Source organism: Mizuhopecten yessoensis, unplaced genomic scaffold, assembly GCF_002113885.1.
Source record: "Mizuhopecten yessoensis strain PY_sf001 unplaced genomic scaffold, ASM211388v2 scaffold11059, whole genome shotgun sequence".
In the NCBI taxonomy this organism is placed as follows: domain Eukaryota; kingdom Metazoa; phylum Mollusca; class Bivalvia; order Pectinida; family Pectinidae; genus Mizuhopecten; species Mizuhopecten yessoensis.
The window spans coordinates 1,226,496-1,249,970 of NW_018408858.1; the positions used below are offsets into that span (position 1 = coordinate 1,226,496).

At 36.4% G+C, this 23,475-nt stretch overlaps 1 protein-coding gene across 2 annotated transcripts; it reads right to left on the reverse strand.

Annotated features, from left to right (window-relative positions):
* Window positions 1–1,708: 1,708 nt before the first annotated feature.
* On the reverse strand, window positions 1,709–10,664 carry LOC110465151 (carbohydrate sulfotransferase 8-like). Of its 2 annotated transcripts, none has more exons than XM_021520772.1 (3): window positions 9,608–10,664; window positions 8,450–8,607; window positions 1,709–3,595 (listed from the first exon to the last, which is right to left on the reverse strand). In XM_021520772.1, exons 1-3 carry the CDS (start codon window positions 9,693–9,695, stop codon window positions 2,474–2,476), a joined length of 1,368 nt encoding a protein of 455 aa, XP_021376447.1. In that variant the 5' UTR covers window positions 9,696–10,664; the 3' UTR covers window positions 1,709–2,473. The 2 variants fall into 2 exon arrangements, with proteins under 2 accessions (XP_021376447.1, XP_021376446.1); XM_021520771.1 differs by having other exon boundaries at window positions 1,709–3,604; window positions 9,608–10,663.
* Between the last annotated feature and the right edge of the window lie 12,811 nt (window positions 10,665–23,475).

Consider the following 23,475-nt stretch of genomic DNA (forward strand, 5'->3'; position numbering starts at 1 on the left):
CGTCACAATAGAGATTGATGGCGTTACAAGAGCAATTTTGTTATAGTCGCATAACAACAATTGTCTTCTCAATGCATTGCAATAGAAGGATGCAGAGAAAATATAAATGTGTAATGTTAACACATTGTACTTTGCTGTTATACAGTGTGTTAAAATTGTACTTTGCTGTTATACAGTGTGTTAAAATTGTTCTTTGCTGTTATACAATGTGTTAACATTGTTCTTTGCTGTTATACAATGTGTTAACTTTGTACTTTGCTGTTATACAATGTGTTGACATTGTACTTTGCTGTTATACAGTGTGTTAAAATTGATCTTTGCTGTTATACAATGTGTTAACTTTGTACTTTGCTGTTATACAATGTGTTTACATTGTTCTTTGCTGTTATACAATGTGATAACATTGTACTTTGCTTTTATCCAATGTGTTAACATTGTTCTTTGCTGTTATACAGTGTGTTAAAATTGTACTTTGCTGTTATACAGTGTGTTAACATTGTACTTTGTGTTATACAATGTGTTAACATTGTACTTTCCTGTTATACAATGTGTTAACATTGTGCTTTGCTGTTATACAATGTGTTAACTTTGTACTTTGCTGTTATACAATGTGTTGACATTGTACTTTGCTGTTATACAGTGTGTTAACATTGTACTTTGTGTTATACAATGTGTTAACATTGTATAACAGCAAAGAACAATGTTGACACATTGTATAACTCAAAGTACAATGTGAACACATTGAATAACAGCAAAGAACAATGTTAACACATTGGATAAAAGCAAAGTACAATGTTATCACATTGTATAACAGCAAAGTACAATATCAACACGTTATATAACAGCAAAGTATAGTGTTATCACATTGTATAACAGCAAAGTACAATATCAACACGTTATATAACAGCAAAGTATAGTGTTATCACATTGTATAACAGCAAAGTATAATGTTATCACATTGTATAACAGCAAAGTACAATAGCAACACGTTGTATAACAGCAAAGTATAATGTTATCACATTGTATAACAGCAAAGTACAATATCAACACGTTATATAACAGCAAAGTATAGTGTTATCACATTGTATAACAGCAAAGTACAATGTGTTAACATTGTACTTTGAGTTATCCAATGTGTTAACATTGTTCTTTGCTGTTATACAGTGTGTTAAAATTGATCTTTGCTGTTATACAATGTGTTAACGTTGTTCTTTGCTGTTATACAATGTGATAACATTGTACTTTGCTTTTATCCAATGTGTTAACATTGTTCTTTGCTGTTATACTGTGTGTTAAAATTGTTCTTTGCTGTTATACAATGTGTTCACATTGTTCTTTGCTGTTATACAATGTGATAACATTGTACTTTGCTGTTATACAACGTGTTCACATTGTACTTTGCTGTTATACAGTGTTAACATTGTTCTTTTCTGTTATACAATGTGTTAACATTGTATTTTGCTGTTATACAATGTGTTAACATTATACTTTGCTGTTATACAACGTGTTGATCTTGTACTTTGCTGTTATACAATGTGTTAACGTTGTTCTTTGCTGTTATACAATGTGTTAACATTGTACTTTGTGTTATACAATGTTTAAACAGTATACTTTGTTGTTATATCCATGAGTCACAACAATTTGGATTCCCAGAAGTCAACATCGCATAATGAAGCAACAAGTTCAAGTTTAAAGTTTTTTTTATTTCCGAATGCAATATTTCATACAGGTATACACAGTATACCAAACATATTTTAATTTTCAAGATGGCGTAGGAAAATTCCATATCGGCATTAACCACACAAAAATGACAACAGACTTCAGCAATATTACTGCACGAGGGTTAACACGAATCGTATTCTGCTTTACCGTTAAATGCATCAACCTGGAAACTGATTGAAAAAACTATTGATACAGTTTCTTCTTTTCTAAAATTATCCTCTGACACGGGTTCAGCAGCGATCCTTATCTTACTCTTCTTCACATTTCACATATACATTACATTTATTGGCACTCTAATATGATGGTCCCTTACGTTGCTGATGAGGTGCTTTTATTTATTAAATAGTGACTGTCTGATGTACCCAGTTTGAAACTGTTGTGTTTTACGACTTGTAGTAAATATTTAATAACTCGTACATAGTCACCAAAGGGCTAAATGTCTGTAAATGGATCTCTCTTGTATTGTGTTTAAATCATAATTGCAATAGTGAAATATTGTATATGAACACATCGACGTTGTTGGTGAAAATCACGTTGAGAGAATCACGTTAATGCTACCTGTTCTACTGTAGGCAAATATAAGGTCATCTCTATCACCAAGTCTGCGTCAACGTATCACAATCATTCATATGAAATAATCCAAATCATGAATAAAGAAAACGAAAATATCTTTTCCCGGAAGTTCATAAAGAATGTTAATGAAACAATTCATAATACACATGATTCACAAATAACCCAACATTCACAGGAATCAGACGTCGATATCGAAATATCTAAAGGAACTCGAAGCGTAAGATGAATCGCTACGGTTAAAGATGTAATCCGGCGAAACGTTGTAGCCAAACAGTTCACAGTCAGGCCGTACCACTTCCCGGAGTTTTACCAGGTCTTCCATGGGAACCTGTCGGTATGCCTCTACCAGAGCCTCCTTTTTCTGCTTACGGGTCGCTGCTCGGTCGGTTGTACTTTTGAAAGCTTTTGTCAAAGCGTCCGAAAGTTGTGTTCTATTTACACCTGCAGCTTCTGACTCTGTAAACGGTAATCTAGATTGTTTTGATAAAAATCCTCGAATTTGAAGATCCCTCCATATTTTCTGCATGCCACTATGAAATGAAATGCACTTTTCCATTTTTGTTCGCATGCTGTATAGACGGCCGGTATGTGATATTGACCGCTGTAAAGCCGTGTCAACCTCAAAATCATCATATGTTATATTTATACCGTATCTTTTGTTCCAAGCGTTCAGCAGAATAAGGGAATCGTTCGCAAACGTTTCCATCTTCCCTATAAAATCGTAAGGTATCTGACACGGTCGACAGTGCTCGTAGATTGGCGTGAAGTGCCTATCGGTGTGTACTCCTGTTCTCTCCGATTCGATGACGTATTTTATAAATTGAGGAAACGTTATACCATGTCCACACTGAGTTGGGCGTTTACTTTTAGGTTTCAAAATGTTGTTTTTAATGTACGTACCTGTAACCTTCCAGTACAATGTATTTACAGTGAAGAGTTTATCGACATATCCGGAAAACAGCCTACTATATGGCTCACGAGTAAACATCATCTTAAACGAGCTGGAAAGTATATAATGGAATTCTGTTAAGTCTATATCCTTTTCCTTAATAGACATCATCGATCGAGTGTCGACATTTTTCACTCCTTCTCTACCAACAACGCGCATAAGACTTCTTAAAAATGTTGATCCAGTTTTTTGAACCGCACAATAGACGAGATGGTGCTTGTGGTCGATCACCAGTCTTTTCGCCACGGTAGATCCTTTCGACTTCCCGTAATAGCCGTGTGTACTTCTGTCACAGACATGTTCCAGAGTCCTCCTTCTGTCCTCGTGGAGCTCTCCGAAGTTGTAATGTTTCTGAAAATTCTATAAAACAATGTAATTAATGAAAAAATAAACTAGTATTAAAGCAATTATTCAATTTTAATTGCAGAAAATTAATAAAGGCTATTTATTGATCGTCTTAAACCAAACCAGTGCGAAAACTAAAACCGAACTTAGATTTTACTTCTATCTCAATGTAAAGACATTCGTTAACAATCAAATCATTTTGATGAAACCGCTATCATATGGTTATGTCCTCTTTAATTGAGAGATATTGAAATTGAAACACTTCAACAACGTAACGGACGCCCGGATGAAAGGACAAAGTCATCTGAGTGGAGGAGTCAACGCCCATACTCAGACATTTCTTAACAAAGAACACACACGTGCAAATAATTTGGAATACCGATAAACGTAACGGATATTTCCTAGACCGAAAAAAAGATGAATTCGCATACAAACATAATAACAATTTAACACTTTCTAAATGTTCTATATTCTCCATTTTTGCGCTTTTAAACTTGAACAATAGTCCGTTAGAAACATACCGAACACGATCGATTTTCTCCATTACAACATTTAATTAAATATAAATCACTGCCTCCGCTCGAGATCGAACCCGGACCTCAGCCTTACTAGTCTTACGCTCAACCAATCGAGCTAAAGAGATGTTCTCTATAGCCGAGCGATATATTGCGGATAGTATTTACCAGGGTTACATAGCAGATCAAGAAAAAAAAAATATAACGTCAAGAGTGTAACTGGAAACAAAAACAAGAGGCCCAGATGGCCTGTATCGCTAACCTGAATAATATAAAGCAACTATGGAAAATTATTCTTATTACATACAATACTGCAACTATTTCCAAATATTGGCTATGTCTCTCAGCAATACCCGCCCTTCATTAGGTCATTTATTTCTGCCCCCAATTTTCGGATAGCCACACCCTCCGTTTATGCAAAATTGAGTCCACTTCGCCCAAGGATGCTCCAGGCTAAATTTGAATAAAATCCCTCCAAAATCAATAAAGCTGTTCAGGACTGGTCAAATGTTAATCATAAGGCCAAACTATGTTTATCTTAACAAAGTTGGTCAGAATTTATTCGGGATCTGCGTATTCAATTAGTAATCATGATGTCCATCTGTCTATCTGTACTCTGTCCGTCTGTTTGTCTGTTACCACTTGGAGATTATCTCAGGAACCAGAAGTTCAAACTGAAATTTCACCTGGTAATACATTGTGATACAGATATGCTATAGGTTTTTTTAAATCCTTATATCAATGCAAGGACTTTTCTAAAATAGAAAAGGCTATGGCAGTGTTTACACAATGGATACCTGACCTGCTAATTTTTCAGACAACAGACAAAATACCAAAGGAACATGATTTCTCCAAAAGACCAAGATGGTCAATGTAGCTTTTGCTTGGTTCTTAAATAGGGAATATATAGTCAGTTGGAGGAGAAAGGAGCAGAAGGCAAACGGGGATAATTATATATATATATAATCTAGTGTTTCTCCAGGCATATTTCTTATGTAGAGTCTTTTCTAGAATTATTAGCTAAACGTACCACATCTGAGTTCCATATTGATGAAATAGACAACAATGGTGCGGTAGCCAGATTTATCTTCATTGTTTTGTTATTGTTCTAGGTTACTAGTATATATACTTAAGTTATGTAGTACTCTTGCATTAGAGAAGAATGATACTTTGTTTTTCCCTCATAAATTTTTCACTCGAGCTTGGTTTCCCTACAAGGCCACTAAATGTATAATATGAGGGAGGGGTTATAATGTGGTTCGGTTGTCTGTCAATGCAGATATCTGTCTGTAGACAAAATGAATATGAATAAGAACATGAATTGGTATCTCCTCCTAAAACACTGTACCAATTTTAACCATGCTTGGTACACATAATACTTACATTATGCAAATGGATTAAATTGTACCCCCCCCCCCCCCCCCCCCCCCCCCCCCCCCCCATAACCATGTTACCGTTACCATTGCATGGGCATGGGGACTAAGTGTTTGGATCAAATCAGGGAACGGTTGAGACCTCAACTCTTTGACCATATCTGTGCTGGCTTGGCATTCAAGGACGAGTACACTCATGCTTTTATGATAGCCTGCTGGTTATGATTTAGTCTCTTGGTCATTGCATTTGTATGGAAATGGTAGAGACAGCCAACCACTTATGTAATTGCTGGTCATGAAGATATGGATACACTTAGTCTACAACAAGTACTTTCAGGGTTCAGCCCCGCCGCTTAGGCCCTATTACAGGTTTATAACATGGAAATACAAGTTTTTGATATTCCTGCAACCATACAACCAAACATGTGTGCTAACATGGCATAAAGAAACAAACACAATTATGGATGCACCCTTGGGTCGAGCCCTATTATTAGATATGTATTTGCCTAGAATGGCTTTTAATGAAAACGTTTTATCAAGCTTGCTTAAATATCACAGCCATCTTATTTTTGTTAACAAAAACATATGGAAAAGCAAAAACGGAATTAAGTTATTTCCGACAAACTCTGAATGATCACCGCAATGTAAGCACACATAAGTGATGACCAAATATGCAAAAAGCTGAGCAGTCCTAAATGCTGACGTTCTGTAATTCTTTAAACGCCTCTGTTTTGTTAAGGCTAAAACTGGGCAGACAAGTGATCACTGTGACAGAGGTGGACAAATGTTTCAACAATGAATAACACTTCAATTCCATCCTACTTTAATATAAGTATATGGTTACTAGATGGCAATATCACAAAACTGTCTGCCTATATATGTCATTTTATAATAAATAAAACTCACTTATTGTTACTGAAAAAGGGCAATATCATATATATGATGTTTCGGTTAGCTTGTAATAATTATAACAATATACAGCATTTTATATAGCGTCCTATCTAGCTTACCTAAGACACTCTAAAGCGCTTTACAGTGCATAGATATACAATTTTTACAACCAATATAATAAGCATGTGCCTTAATCAATACAATTTTGAGGAATTCACAGGAGCTGCCTTTTCAGGCGCTTACTACGTATACTAGTCCTATGCCACCTGGCTTCCTTTGTGTGTATGCCTGCGTGTGTGCTGGAGATGAATTGTTTTCTGTTTGTAGTGGGACCGTGTTTCCAACAGTATCATTTATGGTGCCACCTCACTTGAATGTAACAGCACAGATACTGCAACACCCACCCCAGACCATTTTATACCCCACCTGGGTTGTTGGAGTTGTGTAGGCAGGAGAGAAACATATTCTCTGTATACTCCAAGCGGCCGCCTTTGTAGAAGGCCGGGTGCTAACCACTCGATTAATCCGCCAAAAATACTTATTAAAACTTTACACTGCTCGGAAAACAGCAGGAGTTGTAGAAAAAAATGTAATTTTTGAAGAAAAAACACTATTTGATATTTAAAACTAACGACCTGATGATTTGTTGCAGTTTGTGAACCATGCGACAGTATCTTATAATTTTATTTTACAAATCTAAGAAAAAACGTGAATTCTTTTTTTTTTTTCACTGATGTCAGCAGAGCAAGAACATGAAAGTCAAAGAATTGTCGTGATACAGCGTTATTTTGTTTTACTTGTTAAGACAGACATTAACTGGTATTATTTATCTGTATTCTACATATGATTCGGGACATTAAGTAAGACAGGGATATCTTTCTTTATTTTGACCATTCAATAACACTGATGAGTCATAAATGGGCGAAATGGCCACATGGCGCAGTACAATGTTTGTTTTTCTGCATCTACAAACAATATTTTAAAAAGTGTTTCCTTTATTCGTATTTATAATTGTTATGAAAAATAAACAAGTGGGGACCGTGTACAGTTTATAATTCTAAAGATATGACCGTTAAAACAACATACCCTTGATTCTTCTCTAATGAACTGCAATCTCAAATGTACCGTTAGACAATGAGCCATTATGGAACATTTGCAGTGCGTTTTATAAATAACGAAATTATTTTAGAACTATTTGATTATTGTAAAGTCAAAGCTGCTGTGTGCGTTAACGTGCTATATTTTCACAAACTAATGGGAACAGGTACGGACTCAATGACACCCGATAATGGTGGTTTGCGTCCGTGCACATCAATGGAAACATAGATATCGGTAATCACTGTAAACCAATAGACACCTCTTACACCACCGGGAATCACAGACACACACTAGCCCGTCAAATCAAACAGACACAGAATATACAAACTATAGACTCCAACTTACAGACTCACCCTCCCGACATTTCCAATGTACAAACATTTTACCTTTCAACGGACAACATACATGTCTCAAGCTGGAAATTTAAAACAGGACGGCAGATCGAACAAGACTGATTACTTGTAACACAATGGTATATGCAAGAACAAGCACAACCAAAAAACAGCAAGAAAGAAGACATTTACGAACTTTGGTCAGCGAAGTAGACAAATAAAAACACACTTATTGTTGTTAACAAAACAACTGATACCCACTACAAAAAAACAAAAACAATGGCGTACTAGTAGACGCGAATAGTAGGCAAACAAGAATATACATAACATCAATGGAAACATAGATATCGGTAATCACTGTAAACCAATAGACACCTCTTACACCACCGGGAATCACAGACACACACTAGCCCGTCAAATCAAACAGACACAGAATATACAAACTATAGACTCCAACTTACAGACTCACCCTCCCGACATTTCCAATGTACAAACATTTTACCTTTCAACGGACAACAAACATTTCGTTATATATACATAAGAGAATAAGTTGAACTATTCGATAACAATTGATCTAGTAAGTGCCTTTCCCCATTGAACTTCCGACTTTATATTTACAACGTTATTACATGTACTGTGTCATATGCTTACCCTTCGCAGGATCAATGGTGGGGCTGTAGATGATGACGGTTCAATGCTAGTGCTTGTACTTGTAGTAGTTTCGTCCAAAGCCCAGTATTTTCCAAACCCAGCACGGCTGGACCATTGTGACACTTTTCTCAAAATGGCTGGCCGATGGATGGTGTCACCTGTATGTGTAATTACGACAGATATGTTTGGAAATATCTCAAATATGACATATTAATAACTACTGACCTGTCTGACGTAATTCATATCATTAAACGTCCATTGGGTTTTTGGAAAGATCCATCAACCTATTTAAACATCCCATTATATTACGACAATAATAAAAGAAGAACGAAACATATATACTGTGGTCTGTAATCAGCAACGTCCTTTTGGATATAACGCTGATTGAATACTAAGTTGTGTAAAATGTGATTAAGTAACGTTTCCCGCTTTGTTTAGAATTTTTGCAGCATAATGATGCTCTTCTTTGTGATATAAATATATAATAACTTCACAATTTACGAATAGTACAGTATGATATTATTGGACCTTTTAAATCAGTTTTGCTTCATTTAAGAAACATATCCCAGTGTATTTAACACTGTAAGGGGGGATCAGGTCGCTACATGTATACGTATAAACTCCATTTTTCTACATCAAGTAAGAAATAGGTTTAACTTCCACCTGGACACGAAAAATTACCTAATAGTCATTTTCGTTAGTTCCGAGTTTGTTGAAAGGAATGGATAAAACAGTATGACATCTGATAGTAATTCGACCGCAATATTTTACGGCCGGCTCAAGCTTAACTTTCATTACGTTTTATTTTTTAGGGTAGAATATTTTATTGATGGTATCTATGGAAAATTCTAAAGATTTTTGATAATTAAAAAATAAAAAGAAAGGTTTCGAAATTTGTCTAAAAGTATCTGTTAACAATTACATGTGCTTGTACTACTGTCTTGTTTAAAAATTAAATTATTGTATTTAAAAAAAAAAATGCGTCAGAATGGTATAATAATGAAATGATGTTTCCCGATAACGTTATCTTTCTGTACATAATATTTATTGTCCTACACACATCAGAATATGGCTTGGTCTAAATGAAAGAAAGTAGCAAATAATCATTATTCAAAATATTCAAAATGTTAATTCAACAGTCCCAAAATAGTTACTCACCTTCGTACATTACAGCCATTGTAATCATAATTAAAATCAGCACTGTTACTTGGAGTTTTGATTTGTGAAATTTTAGAAAATCCGCCATGGTTTCAAGGAAACACGAATACGATAATTGTCCGTGAAAGGCAAGTGTCTTTGAGAGGTGGATCAGAAGGCTAATTTATCTTCCCTTCTAACGTAGGATAACGCGTCACATAGTAACAGGTGGCCAGACGAGAGATTTAAACAAAATAAATCGAACAAGATCAAACAAAGGTACGCTTGTCGAATAGTAAATTCTCTCAGTTTACGACGTATAGACTTGTCGACAGTAAAATCCGACACTTTACGATGTTTCGTTTACACCTGCAGACTTCATCTATAATAAGTTTCGTCACTTTTAAGCCAAGAGCACTTTTACACTCGAAAACTATATCAAACGACATACATAATTGATGGCTAATCAATTTTCTCTCGTAAAGACGCAGTAGATATTATAAAGTGGAGGAAAGGTGTAATGACCTTATATAGATATATATATAGGTATAAACTGCTATTAACCAATCAGGCGACGGGTCTCACAATCAAAATCGTCACGGCGTCAACAAACCGAACGGTTGATTTAGCGTGTCACTCACACTGTATCCGGTTCGTCGATTGGTCGATAGAACGTTTGGAGTCGGTGTCGTCCTTGATTTCAGAAGCAGTGTACAACATTGTATCTTTTTCGGAGACTTGTTGTTTGCGCGCATTGTCAACTTTAGATAACGCATACACGTATATGGAAATATAAAATTTACATTGCATGTACATGTTCCAAACCATGTGTCATGACTTGAATGTTTCGTTGAATGTGAAATGTGAGAGCTGTACCTACCGGCCGCTGCACTGACAAGTAATATCATAGAACGGTGCAAGATTTCAAGCCACATACATATATATCTATACAATTAATTGCCATGTTAGACTAATATGATGCTACATGTGGCTAAGCTAGCTGACTTGATGTATTATAGACAGGGAAGCTGATGTTACTTATCTCAGTGGTCCTTGTCTGCTATAGACAGATGGTACAGTAGCTGGTATCAGAACGCTGTTAGTGTCCACACTGCATGAAGTCCTGTTAGGTCCTATACTAACATTGACGCATAGACGTGTCACGTCTATAATATGTTTATAACATACGTCTCTGGGTATATAAAGCTCTTAGAAAATCAGTGTTACAACACGGTTACACCTGCCTGAAGTGTAATGTGCAGAGTCGAACATGACACGTCTCGACCAATCAGAGTACATAATGTAACGATCTCTATCACACACATTAAAATGCATTTATACTAGGACCTTCAATTACACTACACAAGATAATATCCCGAGGGCAACCAATCATTAAATAACTGGAGTGTAGAACTTCGAATGTGAACGTATTTACTTCTAACGTCCTAATTGACTAAGTTGACACTATCAATGGCATTGTAACATTCAGTTGTTGTTTAAAGTTTAAACACATGGCTAATAATTTATTATGTCTTTAGCTTTATATATTTCCGTATACATTACTCCCAGTTACCATTCGTTAACAAAACTTGAACGGATACTTATTACAAACTCATTGTTGGAATCTACAATGAAAGAATAATAACACCGCACAGACAGACAGCTGGACGGAAGGACATACAGACATGACAAGACATTATCAACAGCAGTTTAAATAATGTTAGCTTCCGTAATAAATTCTCCTGATTTCGTTAATGATTTCAAAGTGTTTACATTCAACAGTTACATTACTTTAAAAGGAAGATGTCTTATACCAGTAAATATCGGAATGAATTTCTGCCTTTTTATCTGAATCTGAGATGGCAGATGAGTACAAATGAAATTCAGTGCATTACACCTAAGGCAACATCTATAACAATTATCACTTATTACTATTCCTTTACCTTCCAGTTCCTATAGCTTGGTGACATGCTAAAAGATGTGAACTTACCACACTTTTAATGTTTGGATATGGACTTTGTTAAATAAAATTGTAAAGTAACGTTATCGACAATAAGTCTGTTTTATGTCACTTTTACCGAAATGTGCAGGAAATAAAAAGGAATCTGCTTAGTCTGGTCGCAGTAGTTTAATAACGAATGACGACTGTTTCGCCCATATACATACGAGACCAAGTTCAACAACGTGTATTTTAGATATTTACATAAGATGTATCTTTTCTAAAAATGCAAATACATAATTTAACAATTTAAATAGGTATTTAAACATTGTAAACGAGATATTAGCCACTGACGTTCACTAAAACTCAATGTTAACCATGGTATAACAAGGGCATTTATAACCATAAGTTAATTTTTTTGTATAAAATACGTGATGTTTTTTGTACCTCCACCCCTTTATGAATGGCCAATACTGCACATGTGTATAGAAAAAATACGTTATTAGGGGTAAAATGGTCAATACATATTTGTTTTCATACGCGTGTAAAACAAAGACAATTTGTGATTAGGGTAATGCTTCCCATTACATCAATCCAACATAAGTGTAATAAAAAGGTTTAAATGAACTAAAATTGTCCTGAAATAAAACACAACTGTAGATATAGATAGGACCACTGACCTTACAGATACAAACGTCTCTATCATGGGTCACTATGCAACACTGCGTTTAAACATATTGGAGGTGTGGGGTTTGGGGTTTGGGGTTGGATGTGACTTAATTGTGCAGTGTAATACACGAAAAACACAACTAATATGAAATAGGCACTGCATATAAGCGAGCGCACATAGTTCGGTAACCTTTGTGATGATAGTGTAGATGACGGGTGGCTGCAGCGCCCAAGCTAAGGGCTTTAAGGTTACAAAACGAACAGAATCCCTCCTTAGGTCAAAGGTGCGTCGAATATTCTGACATGAAAAAGAAATAAATGGTGGTTATAAAAAATAGTATCTTAATTAAGAAAACCTGCCAGATATTTCATGTGGGCCTTTTTGTTGTTAATAATTTACTATTATTTCAACACCTTTGTCAATATATCGCCTGATCCCTTTCAGCATCAAAATTTGTCAAGACAAAATGACAGAAATAGGATCTACTGTGCAAAGAAAATATTTGTTAAAAAGGCAAAGTATTGCAATGCAATCCATAGTCCCTCACCGGTAAGAATTGCTATCTTTAACAAACAGTACACTTATGTCAGGAAGCATAGGTCACAGTGAGGTTATAGTGATCTACTTCACTGCGCCATCCCAAGATGTCCTTGTTCATCAAATCAGGTTACTCAGGGTGAAATAGTATAGAAGAAATGCCCCGGACAAACATTTTCAAATGCAAAAGTCAAAGGTCAAGTCATTGATCACAATTACCTAATTCTGTACACTCTGCCATCCCAAGATGTCCTTGTACACCAGATCTAGTTACTCCAGGTAAAAAAGTATTTAAGATATGCCCCGGACAAACATTTTCAAAAGTAGATGTCAAAGGTCAAGTCATACGTCACAGTAACCTAAACCTTGTACACCAAATCTGGTTACTGCATGTAAAAATAGTATAGAAGATATGCCCTAGGACAAACATTTTCAAATGTAATGGTCAAAGGTCAAATCATAGGTCACAGTGAGGTCATACAACTGGAGTGACCTTCTTTTTGCACTCTGCACGCCGCCATCCAAAGCTGTCGTTGTTCACCAAATCTGGTTACCACAGGTGAAATAGTATAGAACATTTGTCCCTGACAAACTTTTCTGCTTTAAAAACTGGAACAAGTCCAGTCAAGCAATGGAGGCAGACATAATTGTGGAGGGCTTTTTAAAAGCTTATGATCATGGTGTGCGTTACATGCGACTTGTTGGCGATGGGGATTCATCTGTTTTAGCAAATATCCGCGAAAAAGTTCAAGTTTGGGGTTGCAGCGTAACCAAGATGGAGTGTGCAAATCATGCGTGTAAGTGCCTGTGGATCAACCTTGAGACGCTTGTAGATGCAAATCCTCATTTTAGAGGTCGTGGCAAACTAGCAAAGCAAACCAGGATCCGGTTGGTAACAGCAGGAAGATGTGCCATTCGGATGAGGTCATCTCTCTCCGACAAGAAGAAAGCAGCCAAACAACTCCCACACGACATACGGAATTCCGTGCACCATATTTACGGGGAACATGGCAACTGTAGTGCTGACTTCTGACAGGCTAAAGTGAACCTTATCAGGAACTCTGTCGACGAAACTGGTCCTGAGGGGGGAAATGCTCAGGATGTGATGGGTGAGCAGGCCAGCCTGTGGTCTGATGGTGCTTCCTTACAAGAACAAGAGTAGGCTCTTTACAACTCCAATTGAAACACTAAAGACCTGGAGCAGGGCACGGACCTGCGTCAGGATGTAGTCAAGCTACTTGACAGAGTGGCATATAAAAGTGAGCGTCTGATTGGTAACTTCACAACCAACCTTGCTGAGTGCTGGATGCACATCCGTAAAAAGTACGATGGAGTAAAAGTCTTCAACCATTGCAATCGGTGGTCGTGGAATACTCGGTGCTATGCAGGGGCATTACGGCTAAACATCAGCCCAGAATGGTCACCTCTAACTCGCAAGAGTGCACCAGTACCCGCCCTGGCAGGCTATTCTCTCGACTCTACAAAAGACGGGCTACTTACCTACGGGATGTAATAGAGCTAAAGCACAACTACATCAGGCGTTGGAAAGGTGAACAGTACCAAAAAAGCAAGATTAGAATATGGGGAAGAGGCCAGAGACATCGACATGGACAGTTCAGTTAAAGACCTGGAGCAACAGAAGACGAGCTATATGGAGAGGCAGAAAATCAGTTTGAATGAAATAGACACCGTTGAAGCATCTACCATAGGGCAGTCAGAGTCAATCATATGGAAAGAGGAGAGGAAAAAGAGACTGACATTATCAAATTTTGGTCAGATTATTAACATAAAACCACACTGAAAGTTGACCCTCTTGTACGACTGTTCCTTTACTCTAAGTTCAGGGGAACAAGATCTACCAATATTGGCATGTGTAATAATTAAGGAGGTAGCAAAGACAGAGAATCTGCATCTGAAAGCAAAGGAAATGCTCACCATAAAGCCTTCAGGACTAGTTATACACCCCACACACCAGTTTCTGGCATATAGTCCTGATGGAGTTGTCTACAAGGAGCATGACAAGGTTGGCGTTAATGAAATAAAAAATATCTTATATGATAAACCTCTTAATTTAAAAACACCATCAACTTTGAAAAATATGAATAATTTCTGTTTGGAACTTGTAAAAGGGAAATTGCAGTAAAAAAACACACAACACTCCTAAACATCACCAACCTGCCACGGTGTGACTTCATTGTTCGCACAGAGAACTCATATGATTTTCATGCAGAAAGAAAAACAGCAGTTTGTGGTCCCAAACCATTGTTCCTAAGTTAAATGCCTTTTTACACAAAAGCTCTTCTGCCAGAGTTGTCTGCTTCCCGGTTTGTGACAATATCATGTTCATGATGAATTAAACATTGTTTCTCACCTTATAGCACATACACTACAATATAAATAATGTATGTTAAGAGGTGATGTAAATAGTGTTCCTGAATATCTCATTCAATGAAGTACTTCAGTATAACTATGGAATAATGAATTCAACTAAAACATACATGTGCAACCTGAGACAATTCTCTTTGTATTATGGCAAAATGGTTGTATTGAATGTCACTTGTGGAAACCGTCCTTACAGTACACATCAATGTGATATATGTACTATTTGCAGTTCAATACTGGAACAAAGAAAGCAGAAGCACATACAGTGCCTCACAAGAAAACCAGTACACGTGAACCCCTAGCTGTTGCGCATGTGACGGAGGTGCCTGGGCCTTCAACTGTTGTCGTTCCAAAAACCAGATGTTCAAGGTGAAATGTATGTACCATATTCGTTTGCTTTCTGTGTGGTTGGCTTTTCATATGTTTATTAAAAGTATATATTGATGAAGTATATTAAAATTATATATTTTGGAAGTTAATAATTAATTAACTAAATACACACTATATCAGGATGGTGAGCAACGATTTTGTAAAACAGTTAGTTGCTTGAAGTGATTGAAATATATGGGAAATATTCAATCCTCCCAAAAAAGATCTCTGTAACACTAAAAAACATAGAAAATAGCCATGTTATTGCTCACATTTGAATCATTACATGGTCGAATACATTTTTTAGTAGTGAACATTGTTTCAAAATTTACAGTAAATAAATGTTTATTGAACTCGCATTACCAAATGTGTGGGCCGAACTTTATCCCATCAGTGGTTTGACGAACAGAAGGGCACCAACAGCTGGTACACTGGCAACGTTCTGTCGCTGAAGCGAAGCAGGTATGTTATTCAAACATTAATCTGGGACAAAATTGGTTGAAAACTATAAATTGGTTGAAAACTATAAAATGGTTGAAAACTATAAATTGGTTGAAAACTATAAATTGGTTGAAAACTATAAATTAACTATAAATTGGTTGAAAACTATAAATTGGTTGAAAACTATTTACTTATAACACATACTACGAGCAGACCTATTCTTAGGGTAGCATTTCTCATATGAATTCTATTAAAAACATTGTCCCAATATATGGTAAGTAATGTGTGAAATTTTGAATTAACCATTATTATTATGATTGTACTACCATTGTTACTCGCTCACGTCTATTCAATATGTATGGCAGCACACATGGCATTAAACAGTTTACTTGATAAATACATATGTATACAGGGACGAGATGGAGCCTTGGGTGCTGTGTATGAGATCATCTATAAGGATGAGGATGGTACATATGAAGTCAATTATTTAGTAGAGGACTACGGAGCTACGCGTTCATTGATATATAGACTACAGGTGGAATACAGTATATATTTTACTGTCAAAAGACATTGTCCCTAATTACTAGTACTAATAATGTGTTTTTGAAAATGAGATGTAAATTGGACCTAATTACAATAATATGGACACCATCTGTTGGGGATACATATCTTTCAAGTTCCATTAAAATACTTGTAAAAGAAAATTCACAGTGTTGACAAATTGTTGTTACAAATACATGTAACTGAACAGAACACATCATATATGAGTTTGAAACTTTATTATAAACAAATGAAGTTGTAGTTATAAATAGAATCAGTACATTTTTTTATGAATAACTGGTACATGTAAACATTAAAATGAAGATTTTGGTTCCCTTTCAGTGCCTCTGAATGATGTCTGGAGACGTCCATGCCTGTGATTGATGGTGGCTGTCTTGCAGTTCTTGTAAATTATGCCTCTTGACCTTCAGCTCTTAAGAATGACGCCCATTACCCAACAGTGCTTGCGAATATTGATTCTTGCCCTCCAATACGAGTAAATGATGTCTGTCGCCCTCCAATGCCGGTAAATGATGTCTGTTGCCCTCCAGTGCCAGTAAATGATGTCCGTTGCCCTCCAGTGCCAGTAAATGATGCATGTTGCCCTCCAATGCCGGTAAATGATGTATGTTGCCCTTCAGTGCCAGTAAATGATGCATGTTGGCCTCCAGTGCCAGAAAATGATGCATGTTGCCCTCCAGTACCAGTAAATGATGCATGTTGCCCTCCAATGCCGGTAAATGATGTATGTTGCCCTTCAGTGCCAGTAAATGATGCATGTTGGCCTCCAGTGCCAGAAAATGATGCATGTTGCCCTCCAGTGCCGGTGAATGATGCATGTTGCCCTCCAGTGCCAGTGAATGCTGCATGTTGCCCTCCAGTGCCAGTAAATGATGCATGTTGCCCTCCAGTGCCAGTGAATGACGCCCATCACCCATCAGTGTCTGTGAATTAAACTGCTTGCCATCCAGTACCTTTGAATCATACTTCTAGCCCCTCAGTGTTTGTGAATTATGGTTTTGACGTGTAATATTTCAATATGTTGGCATAGAATATTGCAGCTAATATTTAGCTACCACCCCTTTTGAAAACATTGTTACTCAGTTACTGTTGCCCAAATTGTTTACAATGTTTTGAAAACTACAGCCTCTAAAAGAATTGCTAGTTATTCCTTTATATTTTCTAACTTCACACGAGGGTATTTTTTATACTTTCCTGCTAAAATATAAATGTACAAAGAGAAATATGTGTATGATTTAGGTGACTGTAGAAAAGAGAAGAGGCACCATACAGGAAGGAGACGAGACATTAGAAATTTGAACAATGTGTGCATTGAACAGCAACTACTCAATATGCATGTTAGGGATAACATTGGTAATATATTTTTTTCCACATACAAGTTAAATGGAGTAAAGGGCACATTGTGCATTTTTTGTAACATGTGCCTTTGTTTACATGTGCACTAGAATTAAGAAATTCAATATTAACGTAATTGTTTGTACCTGAGGCAATTAATATTCAGAGATGATATCGATGGGTCTAGATTGGTCACTCGGCCGCAGGCGACTTTATCGAGTCCAAGTATCACATTGTTTGTACAAAGTCGATAGAGGGCAACATGGCGGTACCATGCTCACTGCTTCAATCTCAGTCATCGATCTCTATCCAGAGTTGTCATTCCTTATACTCACTAACGCTGTTAGCGCTGTTACAGTGAGTGTTTACTAACACAGTCATCTGTAGTTTCGAAATTGACGGCGAGTTTCCGAGTATTTGTAATTCCGGACGCTTAACAGAATCTTAAGTTTTGGGGACGCGAAGGCCAGGCAACGCGGCGGGAACATTTTGAAGATATTTTCTCATTGTAAATACAAATGAATGACCAGAAACAGCAGGTCTTTGTAATACATACATTTCTAAAGATAATAACGATAATAACGTTTTGGAATATAGGTTAAGTATATGATTTTGAGCAAGGTGTCGCTGCTAGAATCTTATGAACAGGTCATGCTAGATATCTCTTACGTGAAAGGTGAACATTTCGGGGCCTACATTGTTTTGGAAGTACATTAGGCATACGCATCTAGGTAGGACACAGTGTTTTGTATATGTGGTACCGGCACGCAAACTCTTGAGGAGATTCTGATTTTTGTTACTTTAAAAATAGCACTGACCACTAAACCAGAATAACGTATTGTATAGACACAAGCAGTGTCTGGAAGAAGGGAAGCTTTAAACTGTTAATAGTATAATTATTAATACTGGATACCTCCGTCTTGTTTAATGACAAAAAGGCATGATCACACATCTTATATACAAAATGTAACAATTAACAAACGTCAAGCCGTCTCCAGCTATGTATATGTTAAGTAATGCTGTTGTGTTACACAGTCTCTAGACCAGAAATCGTCCACAAACAAAACATATAAATATATTTTTGTTATTGCAACACGTCCGAAATGTACGCGCGAATCCCAGTCTAGCCCCGCTGGTCTCACAAGGTATGGTTTTCTTTTCAGATAGGATTTATTGAAGCTGATAGGCAAGACATGCCGGAAAAATCACTTGCCAACACGTACAGTGCAGTTACCGTTTTTACCAGTGGTACGGGGATCCTTTAAGAACGTCATTGTTACGAGACAACAGTTAATTCACGGAAATCGTCTGGTACCCTTATTAATCAAACAATAGTTGACGACACATTTCACTCTAACTTCCTATTGGCTACCACGTGGTAATACCGCTAGTGGTTGCCACTGGTTACACTGCTTACACTGTAACTCACCTATGCGAAATGTCGCCATTGGTAACTGAAGCTTCACAAGCTACCGGAACAAGATATTTATGGAAGGGGATCACCGCCATAATTATTTTTTATAGAATTAGTTACTTCTGGTTTTGAATCTAATTCTATGTACATTTGTATTATTTCCCTCGTTGATAAGTTATAGAATTAGTTAATTCTGGTTTTGAATCTAATTCTATGTTCATTTGTATTAATTCCCTAGTTGATAAGTGTCTTTTTCCATTCTATGTACATTTGTGTTGTTGCAATCGTTTACAAATCTATTGTGTGTTTTTTGGTGTTTTTTGGTGTTTTTTGGTGTTTTTGGGTGTTTTTTGGGTGTTTTGGGGTCTTTTTTGGTCTTTTTGGGTGTTTTGGGGTCTTTTTGGGTAAATCGTGCTGCCGAATCTATTGTGCGTCCATTCCATGCTATGCTAGTTTTCATTCCATGCGCTAGTTTTACCGATCGCGAGTTCGTGTTAGCTTGTAGTATTCAATCCATTCCAGACTTACGTGATGTATATACTCAGTACATTCTATCGAATGATCTGGGTTTCGTCATTTTTGTAAAAACAGAAATTCGAAACAAACTTTAAATTCAGAAATAGCTAGCTATATAGCTAGTCAACTAGTAAACGAGTAAGCCAGCAGTTGTAATACGAGAGGTTTCCTCATTATGACAAGCTGCGCTGCGATCGTCTTAACTATATATACACGGACCGTACCGCTCCCCAACCGCATCCGGATCACCGTACGGACGCAATGTCGTTATTTGTTTACGTTTTGACTATTGTATTTTTAAGGTTCTTATATTCATTACCAAATAAATTAAATATATGTTCAAGAACATATTAATGACGCCGTCAATATTGATGTAGACTGGGACAGTGCGAGAAACATTTTAAGGGCCTGCACAAGAAGAACAATTAGACTTGCTCAAGTCCAGAAAATAATCACATTTATAAACTAAATGGAGTCTAATCTTGACAGAGCGTAGAGCTTTTCTTCCCCACATTTAAAACAAAAGTGAAAAAAAATAAGAAAAGGGAATTGTATCATAAGATAATGTATTCATACATCTATGTAGGTTTGTTGCAGTAACTTAACAATCTCTAATTACCCCCTATGACAATCTCATCCCAACACCACCCCAATTACAATTAATTCTTTATCACCTGTACTGTGCATGTCTTATTCTTATATATACATTTTAGCTTAAGTTTGTAGAAGAGTTTTAAGTGGCTTTTGGGGCAAGATTACCATAGGTCAAAGATAAGAGAAGAATATGAACCAACTTCCTCCACCTAACAAGTTATTTTTAGAGTCAATCAGAGTAAACCATTATGTGTTTTTGTCCATACCAATGAAACAGGAGTTTTTGATAAGAATGTTCAATTGAAACAAAATCATACATACTTTCAAACCCAACAAAAACGTGCTGTCATCAATATCCACTGGTTCATAGACAAAAAATGCAAGTCCATAGCAGATGTCCATGTCAAAATTTAGTAAATTCACAGACTTAATTCTGTGGTAAATTATACAATTGTGAATGGTTATATATTTCTAACAGAATAATTCAAATCAAATAAATAACCTTTAATTGCTCTAATATAATGACAAATATATTTAGTTTGCAACACTGAACATTTTTTAAAAGTTAATATCTATGCAGCATTTACATTTACCCAGATATGCAATTCCCTTTTAAGGTTAAAGTTTGTTTATGTGGCAGGGTTCAATTGTACATAGGATTAAGGTCGCCTTCTAGCTTTGAGCTAGAGCGAATTTTCCTTTAGCTCAGTGCACGTGGTAGAGTGTCCGACTAGGAACCTGGAGAGCGAGGGTTCATCCCCAGTCGAAGCACACTATTCTCTTTCTTGTTACAAATGGTGTCCGTGGCCCTTCCTGTAGTGACAGGGAGTTAGAACATGGGTTGTGGTGTCCGAGGGCGAACACATTTAAAAAGGTTAGAGTAGTGTGGCAGGGTTCAATTGTACATAGTATTAAGGTCGCCTCCTAGATTCGAGCTAGAGGGAATTTCCCTTTAGCTGAGTGGTAGAGTGTCCAACTAGGAACCTGGAGATCAAGGGTTCGATCCCCGGTGGAAGCACACTATTCTCTTTCCTGTTACATTTATATTTAAAATAAAAGAAAGGCACTGAAGTGTTTAATGAAAGGTCAGCTTAAGCATCCTCATCATGCATGCATGCATTCAGTAGAGCAACCCTACCTGCATCATTAATTTAAGTTTTACCCATATAATAGTTATTGTTACCGAGATATGGACTTACACAACTTTTCTTAATGTGCACTGATGTACAATGTAGAAGGAAGTCACTGAAGTCTAAAATGTAAGTCAAATTCAGCATCTACACACATTAATTAGTGTCCCTATAGCTGTGTCATTGATGCCATCATTATGCATGTATTACCTAGATGTACCCAGAAATGGACCCAACACTTTTTCTTAATGGGAATGGAGGGCGAGACCGAATCCATTTATTCATCCTCTGCAAACTTCGTTGAGTAGGGGCTGGGAATAATAAATGTTACTTGTGAGCAGAGACGTATACGTTTCTGTTGTGAGGCAAACATACAAAGATGAAGATAAATAACAACATACATATTTACATCAGTCAATGATTTAATTTCATAAAAAAAATATCAAATTTGCATAAAAGTTAACAAAACAATCACTACGACAAAGTTATCAACAAGTATGCTGTCATTACATATATCTACATACATGTAAATTATTATATCTGATGGAACAATTTAAAAAAAAAATATATATAATTGCAAAGGAATACTGAATAAAATATAATCATCATGAAATATCATGACTCAAGACCAGTTTTTAAGAAACTGATGCCTGTTTTGGACACCTGTGACCTTGAAAGAAGGTCAAGGTAATCTACATGATGAAACTTTAAAGTATTTATCCCAAGTACTTGCTGACCAAATATAAGGGCCCTGTGATTTTCAATTTAAAAAAGTAATTTAAAGAAAAAGTTGACAGACAGACTTATGACAGACACTTCACTATACCATAAGATTATGACAGTTTGTACCAGAGGAGCTTAAAAGTGTATCTGAAGTTCATGAACCATGATATTTGTCTTTCCTTCATTCTGACTGTATGGCCAAATCAGAACAAGAGGCCCAATGGGCCTGAATCGCTCACCTGGTTTTAATCTCACACTTGTAATCTTAAAAGTGGACTAAAATACAACTACAGGCAGAATTTCAGTGTTTGATTCATACAAACTTATTAAAAGATTTAAACATATGACGCCTGTGACCTTGAATGTTGAACAAGGACATTAGGTTGAACTGAGTTTATAGTCTTCAAACCCAGCATGCTTCTAGAAAAATATCATTACCCTGGACCTTTTGGTTATACAGAACAAATCAGTTAAATATTTAAACATATATTGACCACTGTAACCTTGAGTATGGGCGAAGGTCATTCAAAGGTTTTAAACATATTTGACCCCTGTGACCTTGAATATAAGTCAAGGTCATTCATTTGAACAAACTTGATAGCCCTTCCTCTCAGTATGTTACTGGCCAAATATCATCACCCTAGGCCTTTTGGTTATTCAGAAGAACTTGTTTAAAGATTTTAACATATTTGACCCCTGTGAACTTGAATATAAGTCAAGGTCATTTATTTGAACAAACTTGGTAGCCCTTCATCCCAGAATGTTACTGGCCAACTATCATCACCCTAGGCCTCTCGTGTATTCAGAAGTTGTTTAAAAGGTCTTAAACATATTTGACCCCTGTGACCTTGAATATAAGTCAAGGTCATTTATTTAAACAAACTTGCTAGTCTTTTATCACAGCATGTTACTGGCTAAATGTAGGCACCCTAGGTCTCTTGGTTATTCAGAAGAAGTTGTTTAAATGTTTTGAACATATTTGACCCCTGTGACCTTGAATATAAGTCAAGGTCATTTATTTGAACAAACTTGGTAGTCCTTGATCCTAGCATGTTAACGGCCAAACATCATTATCCTAGTCCACTTAGTTATTCAGAAGAAGTTGTTTCAAGATTTTTTAAGACAATTGACCCCTGTGACCTTGAATATAAGGCAAGGTCATTTATTTAAACAAACTTGCTAGTCTTTTATCACAGCATGTTACTGGCTAAATGTAGGCATCCTAGGTCTCTTGGTTATTCAGAAGAAGTTGTTTAAATGTTTTTAACATATTTGACC

Bases quoted from the DNA above. Each gene is read 5' to 3' on its own strand.
- LOC110465151 (XM_021520771.1), bottom strand. From the start codon at position 9,695: ATGGCGGATTTTCTAAAATTTCACAAATCAAAACTCCAAGTAACAGTG. The intron at 8,608-9,607 runs GTGAGTAACTAT...TTACACATACAG, and splicing joins AATGGCTGTAATGTACGAAG to GTGACACCATCCATCGGCCA. The intron at 3,605-8,449 runs GTAAGCATATGA...ATTGTTTTATAG, and splicing joins CACCATTGATCCTGCGAAGG to AATTTTCAGAAACATTACAA.